This window comes from Hyperolius riggenbachi, chromosome 2, assembly GCF_040937935.1.
Source record: "Hyperolius riggenbachi isolate aHypRig1 chromosome 2, aHypRig1.pri, whole genome shotgun sequence".
Taxonomy (NCBI): Eukaryota; Metazoa; Chordata; class Amphibia; order Anura; family Hyperoliidae; genus Hyperolius; species Hyperolius riggenbachi.
In genome coordinates this window covers 119264303-119288439 of record NC_090647.1, presented here as the reverse complement: position 1 = coordinate 119288439, position 24137 = coordinate 119264303, and the positions used below count along the sequence as shown (strand labels likewise).

The 24137-nt window shown below is 46.2% G+C and overlaps 1 protein-coding gene across 3 annotated transcripts in view; it reads right to left on the bottom strand.

Annotated features, from left to right (window-relative positions):
- The window catches only part of NCKAP1L (NCK associated protein 1 like), a 374626-nt gene that overhangs the window by 137096 nt on the left and 213393 nt on the right, over positions 1-24137 (bottom strand). For all 3 annotated transcript variants that reach the window (XM_068267280.1, XM_068267278.1, XM_068267281.1), the window contains exons 17-20: positions 22759-22891; positions 14688-14807; positions 1642-1781; positions 838-969 (exon numbers count right to left, since the gene is read on the bottom strand). In XM_068267280.1, the coding sequence (XP_068123381.1) occupies positions 838-969; positions 1642-1781; positions 14688-14807; positions 22759-22891 (525 nt within the window). The remainder of the gene's footprint in view (positions 1-837; positions 970-1641; positions 1782-14687; positions 14808-22758; positions 22892-24137) is intronic.

Here is a 24137-nt window from a genome sequence, read left to right as displayed (position 1 = left end):
CTTTAACTTCTTCGGATGACTTTGACTACTGGATGATATAGGGCATGGTATACTTGAATGGTATGAGCAAATTACATACCTCGACAGATTTCACTCATCATGTATATTCTGATGTTAAAGTTTGCAATATCATGACTTTGGTCATTTGTTTATTATCTTTCTAAATCATTGTATTTTTTATGTTTATTGTAAAATGTGATGCATTTATGGTCTAATATGTAATGTTTGTTACATGGGCTTTTGTCTTATTTTGAGTGCATCAATAAGATTATAAAATAAACAGAGGAAATAAATATGGCAGCGTCCACGTTCTTCTTACTACAGGTTCCCTTGCAATCAACAGCTGTATTGTAACAGGTAACCGATTAGGTTGGGTCATTTTCCAGTTTTAGCTATAAGCTGCTGCTTTCTCAAGAACTTCAAGCAAATAAACAATTTTCTCTAAATAAAGTCAATGCAACAATTTGTTTTATTATTGCTTTAATTCGTTTGCTTTACAGTAAAAATCTGCCATATGATCTAACTTTACACAACTCTAGCTAATGATACTAAACTGTTGAGCACAGAATGCAATAAACCAGCAGCAGCAGTGTAACTTATTAATGTACTATAAACTGAGTGGCTAAAAAATGAAAGACACCCTTTACTTGAAAGTAAACTAGTCCAAGAGTGACGTAACAACGCAGAGTTGCTTATATAAGGATCACATCTTGTTGAGTCCATGCCAAGAAGAATATCGGCCATGGTCAGAGCTAAAGGTGGACCTACTAGTTATTGAGGGTTTCTCTCTATTTGTTTGGCCACTCAATGTACATTGATACATGTTGTCCCACCTACCTATTGAGTTTTGTCTCCAGGTGGGAGCTCAGGTACTCTGATGGAGTAACAACATGACTGAACACCATGATGCTCTTGACGTGATTTAATGTAGCAGAGAGCTCACAAAGTGTCAGGTGCAGTTTGTCCATGCTGCAAAAGAAAGGCATGTTAAGATCTATAAATAACACGTTTGTATAAAGTGAGGGTAAGAATTAATACATATGACAAACATAATGATACACAAAAGGCAAAAATATAAAAAAAAGAAGCGCACCCTCAGAGCCAGCGGGGTGAGTCTGCAAGGGTCATACGGCAAGTGTGGAGATCGTAATCTTCACACCCATAACAAGTGTAACCACAAAAACACCTGCACTAAAGGATGGACCTCTTTATCAGAGGGAGTACAGTACTAGTTGGGGCCCCTTATAGCTTTGGGCCCTCCTGCGGTTGCAGGGGCTACTCCCCTGTAGTTACACCCCTGTCAACTATGTATCCATATTGTACGTGTGTTGCTGGATGTTCTGATTGTACTGTGTGCTGACCTACTTGCTTATCTATGTTCTCCACTGCATAAAGCATTACAGAAGATGGAGGTACAATGGAGTTTATATGTTCTCCCAGTGTCTGCTTGGGTCTCCTCTGGAGAGGAGGTATGACATATGACTATGGTAGGCATTGGATTGTGAGCCCCTCTGAGGGACAGTTAGTAACAAGACTATAAACTGTATCAAGTGCTGCAGTAGGTGTCAATAGCAGTACTATATAGATACTAAATAATAATAATGATTAGTACTTAGCAAGTTGTTTGCTGGCGTTACTCACTTAGTGGTCATACTACGGTCTTTGCGCTGGCTTTCTGTGCCTGGTTTCTCTCTTTCGGGTTCTGCTCTTTTAGGAGGTTGCTTTTTCATTTTCTTGTTCCTGGCTTTGCTGATGGTAGCAGCAGAGTGTTTTGGAAGCAGCTGAAAACAGAATGCACGATAGTCATGTTACACTGAATAGAACTTTGCCTTCTTAAAACAGGAGATATCTATATATATAATAGACTAAGTGCCTCAACCTTCAAACAAGAAGAAGAAGTACTTTGCATGAGAAAATTTATGCGTGCTCAAACACCAAGTTTAAGGCCTCTTTTCCACGGACTGTTGAGCTGTGTGCTCAGCAAGCAGTTACCAGGCAGCAGTGAGCAGATACCAGGCAGCAACAAGCAGTTACCAGGCAGCAGCAAGCAGTTATGAGTCAGCAGTGAGCAGATACCAGGCAACAACAAGCAGTTACCAGGCAGCAGCAAGCAGTTACCAGGCAGCAGTGAGCAGATACCAGGCAGCAACAAGCAGTTACCAGGCAGCAACAAGCAGTTACCAGGCAGCAGTGAGCAGATACCAGGCAGCAGCAAGCAGTTACCAGGCAGCAGCAAGCAGTTACCAGGCAGCAGCAAGCAGTTACCAGGCAGCAGCAAGCAGTTACCAGGCAGCAGCAAGCAGTTACCAGGCAGCAGTGAGCAGTCACCAGGCAGCAGTGAGCAGTTGTGAGAGTTTGAGAGCCATTTCACTGCCTATTCACAGTCCATGGAAAAGAGGCCTTACCCTAGCAAGTCTGACAATGCAAATCTGGCCTAATTGGCTATTCATGAGGCAATGCTCATGAAAATGCATGCACAAACCAATACCACAAAGCAGTCACCCTGCTACATGCCCACATTAGCACTATCCGGCTTAGTGCACACCAGAGCGGTTCGGCAGCGTTTTGCGATCCACTTGCGGCTGCGGATACGCTTGGGTAATGTATTTCAATGGGCTGGTGCACACCAGAGCGGGAGGCGTTTTGCTGAAACGCATACTCCCGAGGTGAGGCATTTTTTTGGATTGCGGAGGCGTTTCTGCCTCCAATGTAAAGTATAGGAAAAACGCAAAGCGCTCTTAAAAACGGCAGTTCAGAGCGGTTTTGCAGGCGTTTTTGTTACAGAAGCTGTTCAGTAACAGCTTTACTGTAACAATATATGAAATCTACTACACCAAAAACGCTTTACAAAACCGCAAAATGCTAGGTGAAATGCTACAGAAAAATAAGAAAAAGCGTTTCAAAATCTGCTAGCATTTTGCGGATCTGCTAGCAGTTTTTGGTGTGCTCCAGGCCTCCAGGAGCGCCACGGGGAGGATTCCCAATGCCCCCTTTTTATACAACTGGGGGGACCGCAGGGTCCCAGGCTCTCTCACTGCCTGGAAACCACAGCGGCACCCCGGAGGGGGAGGCTGGGTGGCGTGGACGACCCCTCCCCCCCAAGTGTGGCCAGCGCCGGGGAGAGCCGTCTGCACCCACCTCCCAATATTAAAAACAGGCACTTACCTTAACGTCCATTGCGTTCTGCTACATGCGCATTAATTTGGGGGCACCACATGAGAAAGGAGAGAAGCATGGGTCACCCCGAGCTTTAGAGCTCAGGGCTGGCTCACATACAGCACTCCAGAGGGGGGGGGGAGGACAGGCACACTCACTCCAGGGTTCACACCACCGGAGCAAGCCATCCACCACCTGCCTCCAAAGGATACAAACTGCACAAAATGCTTTCCATGAGAAAATTAATGCGCATGTAGTAGAACCCAATGGACGTTAAGGTAAGTGGCTGTTTTTAATATTAGGAGGTGGGTGCGGACGGCTCTCCCCAGCGCTGGCCACGCTTGGGGGGGGGGGGGGGCGGCTGCGCCACCCAGCCTCCCACTCCGGGGTGCCGCTGTGGTTCCCAGGCAGCGAGAGAGCACTTTGCAGTATTGGTTTTTTGACCCTGCATAGTTTGGCATGCGAAAGCAAATGCATATTTGCATGAGCATTGCCTCATGAATAGCCAATTAGGCCGAATTTGCAAAGCCAGACTTGCTGGGTTAAACTTGGTGTTTGCGCACGCATACATTTTCTCATGGAAAGCCTACTTCTTCTTGCTTCAAGGTTGAGGCACATACTCTATTAGATAGATAGATGCGGCGTATGCTACGACGCGGGTTGGCTAGTTTGGAATAATTCAGCTGTAAGTGAACAACTTGGTTTCCTAGGATGCATCACTCACAATTACACAAATAATTTCTTTATGCCCCTCAAAGAAAGGCTGCACTTCCAGAACCTCTGGTATACAGTGAGCCTATAGCTTGTAGCTATAGCTGAAATTGTATAGAGCCACATCAATCCAGCATGCATACAGCCTGTATCAGACTTTCCAGTTCTCATCAGTGCATGGCAAAAATTGATATGGCTCTATGGCAGGCATGGGCAAACTTGTCCCTCCAGCTGTTAAGGAACTACAAGTCCCACAATGCATTTGCCTTTATGAGTCATGACTGTGGCTGTAATACTCCTGCAAGGCATTGTGGGACTTGTAGTTCCTTAACAGCTGGAGGGACAAGTTTGCCCATGCCTGCTCTATGGGATATGGCTTGGACCTGCACTACAAAGTACCCAGATAGCTCATAGTGACCAAGAACCACTAGGAAAGTATAAGGGGCTAAGTCGTGTTACAGATTAAAGCTGAATGGAACAATCTTTTTTCTTATTCATATGGCGAGCACAGGGCATACTTTTACCATCTCGCATAAAGGGACACATTTATCAAAACAAATGAAGAAAAAACTCAAGCAGTTGTCTACACTATACAGCAACTGATCAAGTGTCAGCTGTTAAACAAAGACATAATTCTGACAGTTTGCCCTGGGCTTGGCAACTACTTTTTTCAGTTTTCTGTGCACAATTAGAGATGGCCCAAACCTTCGAACCGGGTTCGCTAAGCTTCGCCAAACGTTCGATTCGCGCAAACTTTCGCGAACCGCAATAGACTTCAATGGGGAGGCGAACTTTGAAAACTAGAAACATTTATTCTGGCCACAAAAGTGATGGAAAAGATGTTTCAAGGGGTCTAACACCTGGAAGGGGGCATGGCGGAGTGGAATAGACACCAAAAGTCCCAGGGAAAAATCTGGATTGGACGCAGAAATCACATTGAATGCTGAATTGCAGGCCTAAAGTGCTTTAAAACATCTTGCATGTGCGTACATCAACCAGTGAGTATAATTAGAGTACTGCTTCACAATGACACAACAAACTCACTGTGTAACGCACCACAAACAGCTGTTTGCATAGTGACGGCCATGCTGGACTGGTGCGCACCATAGCGAGATTGCTCTTCCTCACTCAGTGATTTCAGGTAATGTCTGACTGCCTTATCAACTTTCAATGGTTCTTTCTCTACCATTGTTAAAGCTTACATCTATTTTTTTAAATACTTGTTCTGCTTGCAGTTCAGTACCTGCAACAAGAATCTTTTATGGATGGCAAGTCTGCCATTGTGAGTGACCACTGGTAATGGCCGGGGAATCCTGGTTCGATTCCAGTCTGGAGTGGGAGCCTAAGAAACGGCTACCACCACCACACATCCAAGGAAGGCAGCAGGCACGCTGTGGGCAAAGGAGCAGGAATGGCTACCACACATCCAAGGAAGGCAGCAGGCATGGCATGCACGTCCCGAGGTAGTGACCAAAAATAACAATACAGGAGAACTTTCGAGGCCCTGCTGTATATGACACCGTTAGACTGTACTACCTGTAATGAGAATCTGTTATGGAGGGCAAGTCTGCCATCCATTCAAGTGAAAGGTATGCACTGACTGCCAGGTATAATACAATGTGCAGTCAAAGATGCAGTGAAAGGTATGCAGTGACTGCAAACAGCTGTTTGTGTAGTGACCGCCGTGCTGGACTGGTGCGCACCATGACGAGAGTGCAGGTGATGGCGGCTTTCCAGCCCAGCTGAGGTAGCTGAATGACAGAACAGTGACTGTGTAGCTGATCAAATTTGGTCTGTGCACAATGAAGCAACAACCTTATTATCTTTGGTGTGCCACCCCCCTCATATAGCCAGCGGTCATTGCTTCATTGTGATACGCAAGCCCCTTCACCGCGGCAAGGTAATGATCACGAAGGGGAATGGGCACATGTACATGCCTTTTGTTTTGTTGTTGCAGCTGCACTGCAGGCAGAAAAGTTAGGCAGGCATGTACACGCACCAGAAAATTATTATAACGGCCGCTGCTAGCAGCGGCCTTAAAAATTCAGGAATCTGCCTGAAGTCCTGGACCCTGTTGGTGGTGGCGGAGAAGGCAGTCAAGCGGCCTGCGGGCAGAGGTGCTGTGAGTGGAGCGACTTAGTCTTGGGGAGGCAGGCAGTCACACAGCGTGCAGGCAGAGATGCTGTGTGTGGGGACTGACTTAGTCTTTGGGCGGGCAGTAGCCCTCCGGGATCCATGCCTCATTCATTTTGATAAAGGTGAGGTACTGAACACTTTTGTGACTTAGGCAATTTCTCTTCTCATTGACAATGCCTCCAGCTGCACTGAAGGTCCTTTCTGACAGGACGTTTGAGGCAGGGCAAGACAGAAGTTGGATGGCAAATTGGGACAGCTCTGGCCATAGGTCAAGCCTGCGCACCCAGTAGTCCAAGGGTTCATCTCTGCTCACAATGTCTACATCCACACTTAAGGCCAGGTAGTCGGCTACCTGCTGGTCCAGGCGTTGGTGGAGGGTGGATTCGGAAGAGCTAAGTTGAGGCGTTGGACTAAAGAATGTCTGCATGTCCGACACCACCATGAGATCCCTGGAGCAACCTGTTCTTGCCTGCGTGGACATGGTAGAAAGATTACTGGCAGTGGTACCTTTATTGCGTTGTGCTGTGACATCACCCTTAAACGCATTGTAAGGAATAGTTGCCAACTTGTTCTGCATGTGCTGCATCCTTTCTGCCTTCAGGTGAGTTGGTAACATGTCCGCCACTTTGTGCCTATACTGAGGGTCTAGTAGCGTGACCACCCAGTACAGCTCATTGCCCTGGAGTTTTTTTTATATGGGGATCCCTCAACAGGCTGGACAGCATGAAAGACGCCATCTGCACAAAGTTGGAACCAGACGTACTATCCATCTCCTCTTGCTCTTCCTCAGTGACGTCAGGTAAGTCCTCCTCCTCCCCCCCTGCCACGAACAATACCACAGGAACGTCAAGCAGCACAAGCCCCCTGCGATGCCTGTTGTGGTTGTTCTTCTGCCGCTGCCGCCTACTCCTCCTCCACAGAAACACCTTCCTCATCATCCGAGTCTGACTCCTCTTCCTGACACAACTCTTCCTCCTCCTCTTCCCTCTGTGCTGCCGCAGGTGTTGATGAAACATCTGGTTGTGTTGAAAATTGCTCCCACAACTGTTCCTCCCGTAACTGTTCCTCTTCACACTCCTCCACAGCTTGATCCACCACTCTACGTGTGCCGCTCCAGGATGTAAGCGTACGGGATCAAGTCGCTGATAGTGCCTTCACTGCGACTCACTAGGTTGGTCACCTCCTCAAACGGCCGCATGAGCCTGCATGCATTTCGAATCAGTGTCCAGTTGTTGGGCTAGAACATCCCCATCTCCCCAGATTGTGTCCTTTTACTGTAATTGTACAGGTACTGGGTGACGGCTTTCTCCTGTTATAGCAGGCGAGAGAACATGACCAGGGTCGAATCCCAGGGAGTCGGGCTATCACATATCAAGCGTCTCACCGGCAAGTTGTTTCTCCGCTGAATGTCCTTAAATCATGCCATGGCCGTGTAAGACCGCCTGAAATGCCCACACAACTTCCTGGCCTGCTTCAGGACGTCCTCTAAGCCTGGGTACTTTGACACAAATATTTAAATGACTAGATTCAGCACATGTGCCATGCAGCATACATGTGTCAGCTTTCCCAAATTCAACGCAGCAATCAGATTGCTGCCGTTGTCACACACCACGTTGTCGATCTCCAGCTGGTGCGGGGTCAGCCAATGATCCACCTGTTTGTTAAGAGCAGCCAGAAGAGCTGGTCCAGTGCGACTCTCCGCTTTGAGGCAAGACATGACTAAGATGGCGTGACACTGTCGTATCTGGCATGCAGCATAGGCCCTGGGGAGATGGGACTGTGTAGTTGGAGAGGAGATTGCAGCACCAGTAGAGTTGAACTGCCATTCAGCCAAGGAGGAGGATGATAGCGAAGAGGATGTAGCAGGAGGAGAAGGAGAGGAGGTGGCAGGAGGCCTGCTTGCAAGACGTGGAGGTGTCACAAGTTGGTTCGCTGCACAGCCATGTACTCCCATGGTCACCAGGTTGACCCAATGGGCTGTGTAAGTAGTGTAGCGGCCCTGACCGTGCTCGGCAGACCAGCCATCCGTGGTCCGGTGGACCTTTGACCCAAAGCTGTGAGCCAGAGATGAGACCACTTGCCTCTCCACTTCACGGTACAGTTTGGGTATCGCCCTTTTAGAGAAATAATTGTGGCCTGGTATCTTCCACTGTGGTGTCCCAATGGCCACAAATTTACGGAATGCCTCAGAGTCCACCAGCTGGTATGGTAACAGCTGGTGAACTAACAGTTCCGCCAAGCCAGCTGTCAGACGCCGGGCAAGGGGGTGACTGGCAGAAATTGGCTTCTTCCGCTCAAAGATTTTGTAACGATTGTGGAACTTTCCCCGTGATCAGCGCACAACGCGTGCGCTGACACGGCGGAAATCCTCCACAAGCGTATAATTTGCAGGAACCCAGCAAAAGGTGCTACGCACCCGTAGAGGGAAAATTCCTGTCGGCAGATGGCGCTGGGGAGTGCAGAGGAACCAATCCTCTGTACCTCCACAAATGCCAGACAGGAATTGTACAAAACGCAGAACGCAATCGCAAGAGAGGCGATTGCGAATGAGAATGAGCAAAAGGAAAGGTTGTATGTGTGTGTGCCAATCCAGTCGCCACCCCGCAACCGCACACACACAACAGCAGATATGAAATAGGAACGCGATCGCGAGAGGTGCGATCGCCAGACAAGACACAAGGCAGATCAGAACAGAATACGAGGTTAGCAAAGGCACAGCAAATAATACAATGAGGAGATACGGAAAATAACAAATGCTAGCTAACCGCGAACACCGCACTCATTCGCAACAGTGCACGCGGTTATGCGCGGTCTCCACGTGATAAGCACAATAGAGACAAGCACGCCTAACTAACCATTAACAGACAAACATGAAACAGAGGACGCGAGCGCTTGCTTAACGGTTACCTCACCGAGCCTCCAGCAAGCGTAGCAGACAGACACACGAAAACAGGGACAAGCGAGAGATAGGATCCACAGCACTAGCGAAAAGTGGCTAGCATGATCCAAGTACAGAGTAGCAGAACAGAAGGATCCCCAGCGCCAGCGAAAAGTGGCCAGCGCGATCCCAGAAGACAGAACAGAAGGATCCCCAGCGCTAGCGAAAAGTAGCTAGCGCGATCCCAGGAGACAGAACAGAAGGATCCCCAGCGCTAGCAAAAAGTAGCTAGTGCGATCCCAGGAGACAGAAAAGAAGAGATAGCTGGTAGCAACCGCTGCACCAGCTATACTCCAAGAACAGAGATCAGAGCCATTTCCTGTCAACCACCATAGGGACAGGACAATGGCAAACAGGCAAGACAAGACAGAACAGGCAATACAGATAATACAATCCTAACAGCACTAGGGAAATCTGCCTAGCACAGATTTAGGAATTACTCTAAGCTGATGTTCAAACAGAGAGCAAGGCTGACACCCCACCAGGAGTGTTACATAGGATGAAATCCTTATGAACAGCGAAGCATTGTGGGAAAGACATAGTACTTATAGTGCACGCCTCCAATGAATGTGGCCAGGCAATTTGCATGACAACATATGCAAATTCCTCTGCAAGCACAAGCTGCAAAACTGACAGAAGCTCTTCTTTCCAGAGTCCTGCAGCATGCAAACCTACACAATGGTCAAAAGGCTGGCTGCCTGCACAGGCAGCTGAGCAAATCATCACAGATTTCCTTTACGGACACCTTCCTGATGTGGGCAGAGGAGCAGGAACCGCTCAAGGGCAGAGGCGGAGTGGAGGAGGGTGGCTGTGAAGGTGCAAGGAAGAAAGCGGCTGAAGATGCTGCACCTGAAGGAGGAAGAGGAGAAGGAGGGTGGCTTTTCTTTTGTGTGCTACTTTTGCTCAGGTGCTCTTCCCATTGCAGTTTGTGCCTTTTCTCCACATGCCTTCGTAAGGCACTTGTCCCTACGTGGGTGTTGGCCTTTCCACAGCTCAATTTTTGGAGGCAGAGAGAACAGATGGCATTGCTCCGATCTGAGGCAGACACACTGAAAAATTTCCAAATCGCTGAGCCCCCCTGGGGTGATGGCACTATGGTGGCATCAGCAGCTGACGTTGAAGGGCATGTTGGCTGGCTGTATATAGGTGGCGATACATGGCGCCGGTCACTGCCACCAGCTGTAACTGATGACGAGCTCCCCCTGCTTCTTTCAGGAACTTGTCTCCTCCTACTCCTCTCTGACTTCCCCTCTAAACTGTCCCCTTGTTCGTCTCCTCTATTGGGAACATACGTGGGATCCATATCATTGTCATCATCATAATCATCCTGCCCAGCTTCATTTGCCTCAGACACCTCCAAAACTGCACCAACAGCAGGTACTTCCTCATCTCCCTCCGCACACGTTACGTCCATAGTGTCACCTAACTCAGACATATGAGGTGGTGTAATTTGCTTAGCGCCTTCATCTGGTTGTAACAATAATGGCTGTGCATCGGACTTGACTAATACAATAATACAGGTGCAGTTAACAGGTATGCACGGAGTGGTATATCACACCCTGTGCACTCACGTAGGTATGTGGGTGCACTGAACACAACAGGTAGGTATATGCAGTGATGAGGTGGGTGCACTGAACACAAAAGGTAGGTATATGCAGTGATGAGGTGGGTGCACTGAACACAACAGGTAGGTATATGCAGTAATGGTTACTACAATGTGCACCTGTCACACACAGACAGGTAGCGGACAGGCACAGTGACACTGCGTGCGCTCAACTCACGTAGGTAGGTGGGTGCACTGTGAACAACAGGTAGGTAGGTATATGCAGTAATGGGTATTACAATGTGCACCTGTCACACACAGACAGGTAGCGGACAGGCACAGTGACACTGTGTGCGCTCAACTCACGTGGGTAGGTGGGTGCACTGTGAACAACAGGTAGGTAGATATATGCAGTAATGGGTATTACACTGTGCACCTGTCACACACACAGGTAGTCACTGAATGTGCTGGGCCTGGCAGTGGCACACACAGTATGAATTGTCAAGGCTGTCAATGCAACACAAGTGTCAGTGGGACACACAGAAAAAAAAATAGATCACAAGAACAAGATTAGCTCTCAAAAGAGCTGTTGTGGGGTGCTATCTTAGCAATAAGAATCAGCAAGGAGCAAGCTAAAAAGCCTACAAGAGCCTAACTAATCTTTCCCTATGAGAGTCTGCAGCAGCTGTCCCTTCTCTATTTACTGCAGGCACACGAGTGAGTAAAATGGCAGGCACTGCCTGCCTTTTTTATGGGGGGGAGTGGCTCCAGGAGGGATTGTAGCCTGATTGGCTACAATGTGCCTTCTGACTGTGATGTACAGGGTCAAAGTTGACCCTAATGGTGCACTATGGGGGCGAATCAAACTTCCGGTAAAGTTTGCGGTTCTCCGCAATCGCAAACCCCCGGAAGTTCGCCTGGAACCGTTCGGGCCATCTCTATGCATGGTAAATCTTCCACAGAAGAGGCACAATGCTTATTGTGCAGTGGCTAGACAGTGCACTGGTTAAGGGATCTGCCTCTGACACAGGAGACCAGGGTTTGAATCTTAGCTCATCCTGTACAGTAAGCCAGCACCTATTAAGTATGGAGACCTTACTTGTGCTTTGAGTCTGTCAGGAGAAACATGTGATACAAATGTTCTGCGTCTTGTCTTGTTAATCAGCTGTCAACAAAACAATCTTTTCAGCCTAGCTGTCAGGACCGGATTTCTGGCAAGGCCACATAGGCCATGGCCTAGGGCACAAGAAATTCAGCCTTGTTTAGGGGCGGCTGAGAGAGGGGCAGTAAAGCTGTTCTATGCATCCATCCCTATCTACATAGCCAGCTTTAACCTTTGAACTCTTTCCTGTATCTGTGTCATCCCTACAAGACCTGTAAGCTCTGTCCTGCAGCTGCACTTCAGGCTAACTCTCATGGTGACACAATGGGTGCATGATTAACGAGATGGCAAACATAACATAAATGTTCTTAAGGAAAACAAAACTTATAATCTATATACATATTACTAAAAATACTTTTGTCTGTGACCCCAATGTTGGAAAGTAAGGCAAATTCTCATTGTGGAATACATAGAAATAACCGCCAAACAGACAGTATAGTTGGGCTTGGGTGGTAAAAAGTACAAATCCGGTCCTGCTAGCAGTCCACATTCTGCACCCACAGACAACTTACTGGTGTGCATACCTTTCTCACTGCAATGTGACCCGTGCAGTTTTGCCCCCTCCCTCCCACATAGGCTGTGAAAGATTGTCTGCATCATCAAACTCTTGCCAATAGCCTTGCTCATTTATTTATTTATTTTGCTCTAGGTGCAATAAATCAGCACATTGAGAAAGTACCATGTAACTTAAAATAATTTTGACAAAAGTGTGGAAAATTAGATGAATTAGTCACATGACAGGAAGAAAGTGGTTGATCATATACTATGCTCTCTACATGTATTAAAGGACCACTATTGCGAAAAATTGTACAATTTAAAATACATGTAAACACAAACAAATAAGAAGTAAAATGAGCTATACATTACTTTTTTCCTATGTTGCTTTACTTATTGTAGTTAGTAGAAATCTGGCAGTACTGACAGGTTTTTGACTAGTCCATCTCTTCTTGGGGGACTCTCTGTATTTAATTTATTCTTTACAAAAGCACTCCCTGAACAGGTTTATAACAAAGGATGCAGGCCGCCACCTCTACCTATTTTCACACTCTTCAAGCAGTTGGACTGAGCAACTGCCATTCACTAAGTGTTTCTGAAAATAAAGAAAATACTAAGAATATCCCATGAGGAGATGGGCTAGTCCAAAACCTGCCAGATCTAGCAGATTTCTACTACCTACTGTATGTGACAGCAACATAGCCCATTTTACTGTGGGATAAATGTACTTTTTATTCATGTGTTTTCATGCATATTTAAAATTTTACAGGCTATAGTGGTCCTTCAATCACTTTTATCCCTTTAAGGCCTCTTGCACACTGCATGCATTTCAGATTCCGATTCCGCTTTTTAATCTGTTTTTACATCCGATTCCGATTCAGATTTTTAATCTTAACTGCATGCTGCGTTTTTTGATCCGTTTTTCTGTTGAATGTATTCAAGGAAAATCGGAAACGGAATCGGAATCGAAAACGGAATCGGAATCGGAAAACGGATTTGCAGTGTGCAGGGAGCCTAAGATTGTTCCTCGATCTTGCCTACACTGCTAATTATCGTCAAAGCCGAATGTTTCAAGAAAATAGGGCTATGTGACGCCACTTCTTTTCACAGTATACAGCTTCTGGTGATGCCTTCATTCCTAAAGAGTCTTGTCAAGGCTATAAAGGTTTCTTAGGATCAAAACTTGACAGATTGCTGCAGAATAAAGTACAGTGAGCAGTGTGTGTGGCAGTGCTGTCATGCTGTCACTCTATACAATGAAAAGGTGGTATGTGGTGTGTCATTTAATGCACTAACTTAGAGTGACATCAGACAGGTGCTTTCAGCTTCTCGCCTGAGAAAATCATACCAGCTACTGAAGTTTTTATCCAGATGTTACAAGTATAAGTGCCATATAGACCCTGATATAGCTGATGTATGAAAATTCATGAGTATGCATCATTTTTTTTTTTTTTTGGGGGGGGGGGGTTGTGTATGTCAAAGGACAGAACTTGCAACAAATCTACCAGCAGTATGCTGTATTGTACACACAGACATAACAGCTACAGGCGACTATGCAACATTCTTTTGTATGTTTGAACAGCATTGGCTACGGCTTGAAACAAGTCTCTGGATCATTCTTTTCTCCGTTATCTCTTGTCATGCATCTGTGGTAGTAAGTAGGGGAAATCACCTCAGAAAAGACATAAGCCTTGCTCACTGTGGTGTGTTGTGGTGCAGTGTAATGGCCGCTTTGTAATGCGACTTACCACGCTGCAATGCACCACCTATGCGATGTTAACGAATACATATTATCTCGGCGCCATGCAGTTCAGCGCAGGGCGATCCGAATGACGGCACTTCCTGCTGCTGCTAAACTCCCGGCGGCGTTAAATACTTTTCCCCCTCCAAGTTGTAGAAACTCGGAGGGAGATGTAATTCGGGGTCTGTTGATCGCCGGAGCCCCAAATTACCGCTACACGGGGCGCGCAGCATAGCATTGCTGCTATTATGGCGCCCAGCTTTGGCGCCCTGCACCATAATGAACTGATTCGACACTCACAGTGCGGCAGTAGCATTATAGTACAACCGGTTGCATTTTTATCACCTCAGATTTACTGTGTGGAAATGGTTTCAAACTGTGTGTGAAGTTATGCTAAATATTCCAACTGATTAGTGGGAATCTTTCCTTCTGGGAGGGTATGAAAACGTATGTGTTGAAGGTACTGTATATATTTATATGAGGCTATTTGTTTTTGCTGTGAGAATTTCTACCTAGAGTTATTCTATGTGAAGCTATACTACCTGTATCTCATAGGTGTGCGTGTGCGTGTGCGTGTACACGCATGCACCAATAGTTTGTGTTTCAGCAATATATTTTTTCAGCTGCTATTTCCTATTTTTTTTATTTCGATGAAGCAAAATTATTTGCAATTTCTCAAATAAATTTTGTGTGCTCAGAAATTCTCTGGTTTGTGAAAGGTTTCATTTTTTTCCACAACTCGGTGACTATTACATATATGGCTAGCTATTGAAAGTAGAGATTAGAGTTGTATTCATAGCATTACCTTCTCGCTGAGGTTGCTTTGCTCCGCACAGATGTCCATGATACAGTTACTCGCGTGTTTGCTGATCTCATCCAGGAAGGTGTTACACAGCCCTAGGCTGCAGTTCTTCAGATGAGGATGCTGTGAATGAAATATGTAACACTGTTAGTTGTCTCGTATGAATTTCTCCGGGCAGGTGCACATTTTCCAGTCGGTTAGTTGCTAAACTAGAGGCAAGCTGTCTTTTGACAACCATTTCACTGGTGCAAACCGTGTGTCAGAAAGTATAACACTCGTAACCAAGCTCAAACCAAAGGGACGTCCATAGATTTTTGTTTTTAATGAATGTAGAATTTCACGTTAATACTGAATCAACTGCTATCATTTGCCTCTTCTTCATAGAGATGAACAGAAACTTTAAAGTCAATGGGAACTTAAAAAAAAACAAAAAACAGCCAGATACTTACCTAAGGAGAGGGAAGGCTCTGGATCCTATAGACAGTGGCGTAGCAATAGGGGTTGCAGAGGTAGCGACTGCATCCGGGCCCTTGGGTCAGAGGGGCCCCAAGGGGCCCTCCCTTATGCAAAATATTAGCTCTTTATTGGCTCTTTGCTGGTAATAATCACTTCTATAGATGCTTTAAATAGTAGTAATCATTAACAAACTGTTCCCCGTCCCCTATTGCACCTCTGACACTATGGAAATCCTTGGCAGATTTTGGTACACTGTATCATTTGTTATATATAGAGTGCTTGGGGTGCCCCATGTAAAACTTGCACCGGGGCCCTTAGCTCCTTAGCTATGCCACTGCCTATAGTGCAGTGTTTCTCAACATTTTATTTGTATGTACCCCTTTTAAAATCCTGTACTCACCAAGTACGCCCTAGTATAGTAAACATTATCACAAGTACTTCTTGTATATATATTTAATCGTAGTACATGATAATTGGTGTTTAACAATTTCCAAGCATTTACTTTTGCTTCATTTAGCTAAAACACTAATTTGGTGTTTAAATAAGATTTATAATTTTCTAAAACTCTACATTTGCTATTCTTGGTTAATTATATCAAGCTCGAGTACCCCCTGGAACCATCAGAAGTACCCTCTGGGTAGGCCCGTTTCTAGTGCTGTGCGGCCCGTGCGGCTGCCCTGAGCACTGAGGAAAGGGGGGGCGCCATGATGGAGGGGGAGCCCCAGGGAGGGCGAACCGACATCTCCCTCCTTTCCTCTCCTGGGTCACCCTCCATGCTCCCCCCCCCTCCACTGCAGAGTGAGCGCAGGGAAGCGTTGTATAGAGCAGCAACTCACCTCCCTGAGTTCTAATCCCCGATCACTTGCTCTCCTGCTCTGCATAGCCGTGTATACATGCACTACTTCCTGTTTAGCAGGAAGTAAAGTGTGTATCAGCGGCTATGCAGAGCAGGAGACCAGCGGCAAGTGATCGGGGATTGGAACTCATGGAGGTGAGTTGCTGCTCTATACAACGCTTCCCTGCGCTTACTCTGCAGTCTGCAGCAGAGGGGGGAGCATGGAGGGCGACCCAGTAGAGGAAAGGAGGGAGAGGTCGGTTCGCCCTACCCGCGAATGACTCCCTTCTCCATTATGGGGGGGGGGGCACCTACCTATCTAGCCTATATTGCGAGTACCTACCTATCTAATCTATACTGGGGGCAGCTACCTATCTAACCTGTACTGGGGGCTTCTACCTATCTAGCATATACTAGGGGAACCTACCTATTTAACCTGTACTGGGGGTACCTACCTAACTAACCTATACTGTGGGCACCTACCTATGTAACCTATACTGGGGGCAGCTACCTATCTAACCTATACTGGGGGCTTCTACCTATCTAGCCTATACTGGGGAAACCTACCTATCTAACCTGTACTGGGGGCACCTACCTATCTAGCCTATACTGGGGGCACCTACCTATGTAACCTATACTGGGGGCACCTACCTATGTAACCTATACTGGGGGCAGCTACCTATCTAACCTGTACTGGGGGCACCTATCTTTCTAACCTATACTGGGGGCACCTATCTTTCTAACCTATACTGGGGGCAGCTACCTATCTAACTTATGCTGGGGGCAACTATTCTGGCTACCTATATTGGAGACACCCACCTAATTAACTTGTACTGGGGCCACCTACCTATCTAACCTATACTGGGGGCACCTGCCTATCTAACCTATACTCGGGCAATTCTACTGGGGCACCTATGCCTGGCTACCTATACTGGGGGGACCTATAGCTGGCTACCTATACTGGGGCACCTTTGCCTGGCTACCTATACTGGGGGGACCTATAGCTAGCTACCTATACTGAGTGCAACTGGACCTGGCTAACCTATACTGCGGGCACGTATACCTGGCTCCATGGCGGGGGGGCGCAATTTTTACACCCTCGCCCTGGGTGCATTTTAGCCTAGAAACTGCCCTGCCTCTGGGGTACGCATACAACATGTCGAAAATCTAGGCTATAGAGCCTTCCCTCTCCTCTCACGTTTCCCTTGTTTAAGTGGCAGCTGCCCCGTTTGAATCCCCCGCAGTGGGGGACTTCGGAAGTCTTTGGGAACTGAGTCTTCCTAAAGGCAGGCAGCTGTGCACTGTGCCTGCATGAGTGCGCAAGAGAGTGTGCTAGTAGTGCAGGCACAGTATGGGGCCACCTGTCTTCAGGAGCACTTGTAAGTAGAAGAGATCAGCAGCACCACGTAGATGTATTTAAGCTCTTTATTGCATAAAGATAAAGCCCAGGGACAGCGACAGACGCTGTTTTGGAGGCAAACTCCTTCCTTAAGCTGTATAGGCTCACTCCTTGGGCGACAGAAAGCTGTATTTGACCAATTTGGTCGAATACTGCTACCGGGGAGCCAGAGCTGGAACGTGGGGACTGTGAGAGGAGTGGGAAGGCTATAGGACCCAGATCAAGGATCCTTCTGGTTGATTTTTTTATTTTGCTTTGTAAGTTCTCATTCACTTTAATAAACTATTCCATACTTGTGTATCACCCGGCTTGGATATTCTGCTAACCACAAGCAATAAGAAATGCTTACTTGTGATGGTGAGAATTTAAGCCATTAAATTGCAGTAAATTTGCTATGTGACTTTCATGTGCTCCTATACAAAGTACAAAAAATGCAGTATGACTACGATTGCGCTCGGTAGAGAATAGTGTTGAAAATGGATCGCACTAATGCAAACATTTGCCACGGTTTCTATTGATTTTGGTAATAATTAATTATCTTACAGCCAACTAATTCAGTCAAGTCATTCATGAGCCTTTTGAATCTGACTATTCCTGTGCTAATTTCCATTTCTTCCTACTGTTATCCCTATTACTATTAATTTACAGTACATTTTACTCCAAGAAGTAAGTGTGCTTATATAACTGTAGCTATAACTATATTACACTCTTAAATTTGCAAATTGCAGTATCTGTTTTGAATACAGGGTGTGTATGTTGCCTCTTAAGGGCTCTGCCTTCCTCTTTTGGTAGTCATTCAGATGCGGCCTGTTTTTAGGATGCGCAGCCATTTTTCCCCTGTTTGTAAAAAAAATGTGTAAATCATTTTATGGCTAGCTGCTCCCAGGTTATGCATATGCTGGTTTGTGAATTTAGTTAGAGGCTAAGGTACCTTCCAGAAAGATGGGCTTATCGTGGTGGAAAGGTCCAGTACGGAATACTTTGGATGCAAACTGTTTTGGAAGCTAACATCCTCCAATAATGTTAATTTGGTACATCTGTTTTGAATGCAAGATGTGTATCCTGCTTATAATTGGGCTCTGCACACCTATGCTGGCAGTCATTCAAATGCAACCGGCTTTGGGATGCCCTGCAACGTCTCCCTGTCATTTAGAAAATGTATGTTTACCTCATGGCTAGCTGCTCCCATTTTGATATTTATGTTTGCATTCTTTTTTTATCAAAAGTTAGGGCAGCATCTGTTTTGAATACATGGGGGCTTGATTCACAAAAGCGTGCTAAAGCATAGCATGACCGTGCTATGCGTTTAGTGCGCGTGAAGGTTTGTGCTTGTACAGATCTACATGCACGCACTAACGAAGGTTGTCGCACGCACTTTGCCGCGTTAGTGCACGCATGTAAATCTGTACTTGCACAAACCTTGACACGCAACACATTGCGCGCTAAGCACATAGCACGGTCGTGTTATGCATTAGCACACTTTTGGGAATCAAGCCCATGGTGTGCATGTTGCCTCTAGGGGGCTCTCCACGCCTTTGTTGGTAGTCATTCAGATGCAGCCTGGTTTTAGGATGCGCTGCCATTTCTCCCCTGTAGACTGTAAGCTTGCAAGGGCATGGCGCTCTCACTCTTTTGTGTCTTGGAATTTATTTATTTTGTGCCTTGCATTTCTTTTCATCATGTTACATTTGTCATTGTAAAACCAATTCTGTAGTTTGTCCAGTTTCTACATTTGGTGTACCTCATTGCTTTATTATTTACATTATGTACCCCATGCTTGTTTCTTACTTTGTACAGCGTCACAGAATATGTTGGTGTTTTATAAATCAATAATAATAATTAGAGATGACTCGAACCTCTGATTTTGGGTTTGCGAACCTCGAACACGAACTTCCGCAAAAGTTTGTGTTCGCGCGAACCATGCGAACCGCAATAGACTTCAATGGGCAGGCGAACTTTAAAAACTACAGACACTGTTTCTGGCCACAAAAGTGATGGAAAAGATGTTTCAAGGGGTCTAACACCTGGAGGGGGTCAATGACTACAAGAGGAAAAAAAATTTCAAAAAGACCTTATGCTTTTTGAGAAAATCGATTTTAAAGAACTCCGCTGAGTGTGGGAAATGTTCCAACCCACACCGAACTTAACGGTTAATAGGAAAGCCCTCTTACATAGTAGAAACACCAAATTTGCAGGGTTTGTGGAGGGGGTCAGTGGCTACAAGAAGGAAAACATGTTTCAAAAAGACCTCATACTTTTAGAGAAAATCGATTTTTAAGATCTCTGCTGTGTGTGGGAAATGTTCCCACTGCCGCCGACTTTAATGGTTAATAGTAAAGCCCCCTTAAATGCCAAAACCACCAAATTTGCATGGGAAGTTTAAGAAGAAGAACAGTGGGAACAAGAGGAAACAATTTTTTCAAAAACACCTTATACTTTTTGAGAAAATCAATTTTAAATGCTCAAAGAAAAATAGTATACATTTAAATCTATAAATTACATTTCTGCGGGAAACAATTCCCGATGACTTTAGCAGTTAATGGCAAAGGGTCCTTATATCCTAGCAACACCAAATTTGCAGGATATGGTAAAACGATAGTGGGAAACAATATTTAAAAAAAATGTATTTATATTTTTTATTTAATTTTTTTTTATATGTTCAGAGTGTGGGAAATTTCCCCCAAAAAATGATGTGGGGTTCCCCCTTCTGAGCTCTCTGTAACCCCTTGTCCCCCATGCAGGCTGGGATAGCCTGTGGGGCTTCACACCCTGAGCTATACCAGCCCGCATGGTCCATGGTATGGGGGGGCTCTGGGGGAGAGGGGTGGCCAAGCCTTCCCCTCTCCCCCAGAGCCCTTGTCCAATCCACGGACAAGGGGCTCTTCCCCACCTCTGGTGCCCCAGGAGGAAGTGGGGGCGATGACTCCCTGGGGACTCCACCGGGTGCCAGCCTAGGTGAGGGTGACAGGTGAAGTCAGATGGGGAGACAGCGGGAGCCGGCAGCTATGCGTCTACACAGGAGGCATTCTCAGCTATGCAATTCATTAAAAAGCCAGTTCTTTTTAATGAATTGAATAGAATGAATCGGCTCTGAACCGATTCATTCGATTCAATTCATTAAAAATAACCGTCTCATTAAGAGAATTAAAGGACTTTTTTTGTCGTTGTGGGGCACCGGAGGTGAAGAAGAGCCCCTTGTCCATGGATTGGACAAGGGCTCTAGGGGAGAGGGGAAGGCTTGGCCGCCCCTCTCCCCCGGAGCCCCCCCATACCATGGACCATGCGGGCTGGTATAGCTCAGGGTGCGAAACCCCACGCGGCCGGGGCTCCGCATTCTGGCTATCCCAGCCTGCATGGGGGACAAGGGGTTACAGAGAGCTCAGAAGGGGGAACCCCACGTCATTTGGGGGGGGGGGGGAATTTCCCACACTCTGAACATATAAAAAAATTTTTTTATAAAAAATATAAATACATTTTTTATTAATTTTTTGTAAATATTGTTTATCTATCATTTTAACATATCCTGCAAATTTGGTGTTGCTAGGATATAAGGGCCCTTTGCCATTAACTGCTAAAGTCGTCGGGAATTGTTTCCCGCAGAAATGTAATTTATAGATTTAAATGTATACTATTTTTCATTGAACATTTAAAATTGATTTTCTCAAAAAGTATAAGGTCTTTTTGAAACATTTTTTTACTCCTGTTCCCACTGTTCTTCTTAACCTTCCCATGCAAATTTGGTGTTTTTGGCATTTAAGGGAGCTTTGCTATTAACCATTAAAGTTGGCGGCGGTGGGAACATTTCCCACACGCAGCAGAGCTCTTAAAAATCGATTTTCTCTAAAAGTATAAGGTCTTTTTGAAACATTTTTTCCTCTTGTAGCCACTGAACCCCTCCACATACCCTGCAAATTTGGTGTTTCTACTATGTAAGGGGGATTTGCTATTAACCGCTAAAGTCTGCACCATTAAAGTCTATGGGAAAAATGCAAACCCAAACTTTTTTGAAAAAAAAATTGCGGTTCCCCTCGAACGCAAACCACTGAGGTTCGCCGGTAAACCATTCGGGCCATATCTAATAATAATAATATTGTAACAGCGTTTAGAGAGTAAGGCCCGGTTCACATCTGTGTTCTGAGCCAAAAGGATCCGGTGAGCGGATCCGGTCTCCGCTTCACCGGACCCAGGTGGCTCAGTCCGTGGCCCAGTTCACATAGTGAAAACGGATCTGATCAATGATTGATCGGATCCGTTTTCAGCAATACATACCTAATCTTCCGTAGCGGCCAGCGGTAGAGGCTTCCTCTTCTTCTGCTGTGACTACAAAGTGCATCATGTGACTAGTCATATGACGCGTCATGTAGTCACATGACGCGGAAGAAGATGGAAGCCTCTACCGCCGGCTGCTACGGAATATTAGGTATGTATAAACCCTCCCTCACCCACCCGCCCAGCTGCTGCACCCTCCCCTCACACCCCTGCCCCCCCCCCCCCCCCCCGTCACTAGATTTGCGTCGGCCCATGCCCCCATCCCCCGTGGAACGGTCCGTTTCTTCACTAGTGTGAAGAAACGTCCTGTTTCCCATTGCCCTAATGCTGCTGCATTTTTGTCCGGATCCATTCCACTAAGCAGAACAGTCCGGAAAATTAGGGCCTGCAGCAATTTTTAGGTCCGGGGACTGGAACGTACGGAACGTATCCATACCAACGGATGCATGTGAATGGATCTATAGATTAACATTGGATCCTTTCACATCCGTTCCGTTTGTACAGTATACGTTCCGGTTACGTTCCGGAAAAAAACGCTAATGTGAACCGGGCCTTAGTGTAAACCAGCAGAAGCCGTGGGTTTAGCTTTATTGCACATCATTCAAACAGAGATCAGAACAGACAGCAGCTGTTTTACCATCTATCTAAGCACAGCGTAATATCTCATATTATACATACTGGGGCTGACATGCCTGTATCTAAAACATGTTGTTAAATATTTAATGCAAGTATGCTGCATTATTAATTAGGGTCTAATGTTATGTTATTTTAAACACACTTGAGTATAAGTACACTATTAATTTACTGCCCCTTTTGATGCTCCTTACTAAGTACTGTTAGTGCCAATTAGTAACATAGTACAAACAGTGACATTCAAGCCCAGAGAAAGGAGAGAAACAACAACAGGACTATAAATGAGCATGTAACTTGATGCAGTTCTCAGTGTTTAGTAAATGATAGCGATTCATGCATAATTAATAAGGAAACTGGGCTCTGAGCGGTAACATGCAGAAGATGAACCTAATGTAGTCTGAGCAGCACCACAAGATGATGTCCAGGTCAGCAGCAATACTTAGTTAATAGCCATTTACACAGAGAGTAGTTTAGTATCTCACCTCTTCCGGGCACATCTCATGGGTGCAATTCACAAAGTGAGCACAAGCCATTGGAAAAGCAATAGAATAGCGCAGGGCAGAGGGCTCTTCCATTGTTAAAGAGAACATCTTCTCAAATGTGCGGACGTGAAAACTGGAAGTGAAAACAAAGAGCCTGAGAATTACTTAAAATCATTCACACAAATTATTTCATAACACCCACACACACACTGTAACTTATTGCACTATGCAGAAATAGGTTGTGACTATGCACTGCTGCATGCATTGCTGTGCGCAAGGCAGAGCTGTCCTATTTAGTGTAGCTGAATGGGGTCAGTGATGCAAGACAGAGTGATGCTTGGTTCACAGATCTGCAGTTGTCCTGTCAGTTTTCTATAGCCGCATCTACACGGGTAGATGCGGCGGCGATGTGGCTTATCAATCGAGCCGCTGATGCGGCTCGATTGATAAGATCCGACAGGACGGATCTCCCCACCGCTGATTCCCTGCTCGTTCCCCGCGAGGGACAATGGCAGGGAATCGAGCGGAAGATAATCGGCACCGGCGGGGACGAGCGGGGAATCGAATCCGGCGCACGCGCGGCGAGCGGGGACGCGGCAGGGACGCGGAAGAGGCGATCTGGCGGCTAATCGAGCCGCCGGATCGCAGCCTCATCTACCCGTGTAGATGAGGCTTATCAGTTGTACCTGACTGGACCGGAAATGTACACCTTTTATGTGTGAACATCGCCATGGAAGCACATACTCAACTGATACAAAACTGATAGGATTGGACCGTTCTGGAAATGTACAGATTTATGTGTGAACACATCCTTATGCAGATGTCATGCATTTCCATAAATTGCACTGCTACCTGCATTGAAGAGTAACACAATAGTATGCTCAGGCCCTAAACTGCACATTATAGAAACCCTTGTAACTTATTTTCACATCTGCTCTAATCGAGTCGTTGGCAACAGCTTAGACTCTCCCATCTACCGTATTTTTTGGACTATAAGATGCTCCTGACCATAAGACGCACCTAGGTTTAGAGCACATAAACCAGGGGAAAAAATATATACTAAACCTGGTGTATCCATGGTAAAGGGGCATCTTGTGGAATATGCCCCCTTTGTACCTCAAGCTCCTTTGTACCTCCTGTGTCTCCCTGTGTCCTCCTGTGTTCCCCTTGTGCCCTCCTGTGTCCCCCTCTGTCCTCCTTGTGTCCTCCTCTATTCCCCTTTGTGTACCCCTGTGTCCTCCTCTGCATGGGCACTGTACAGGGAGTCCCCAACACTGCGGCGAGGTGGAGGTTCGTATTGGCGGGCGTTCACAAGTCAGGAACTCCCTGGACTATAAGGTGCAGTGGCTTTTTTCACCACGTTTGAGGGAGAAAAAGTG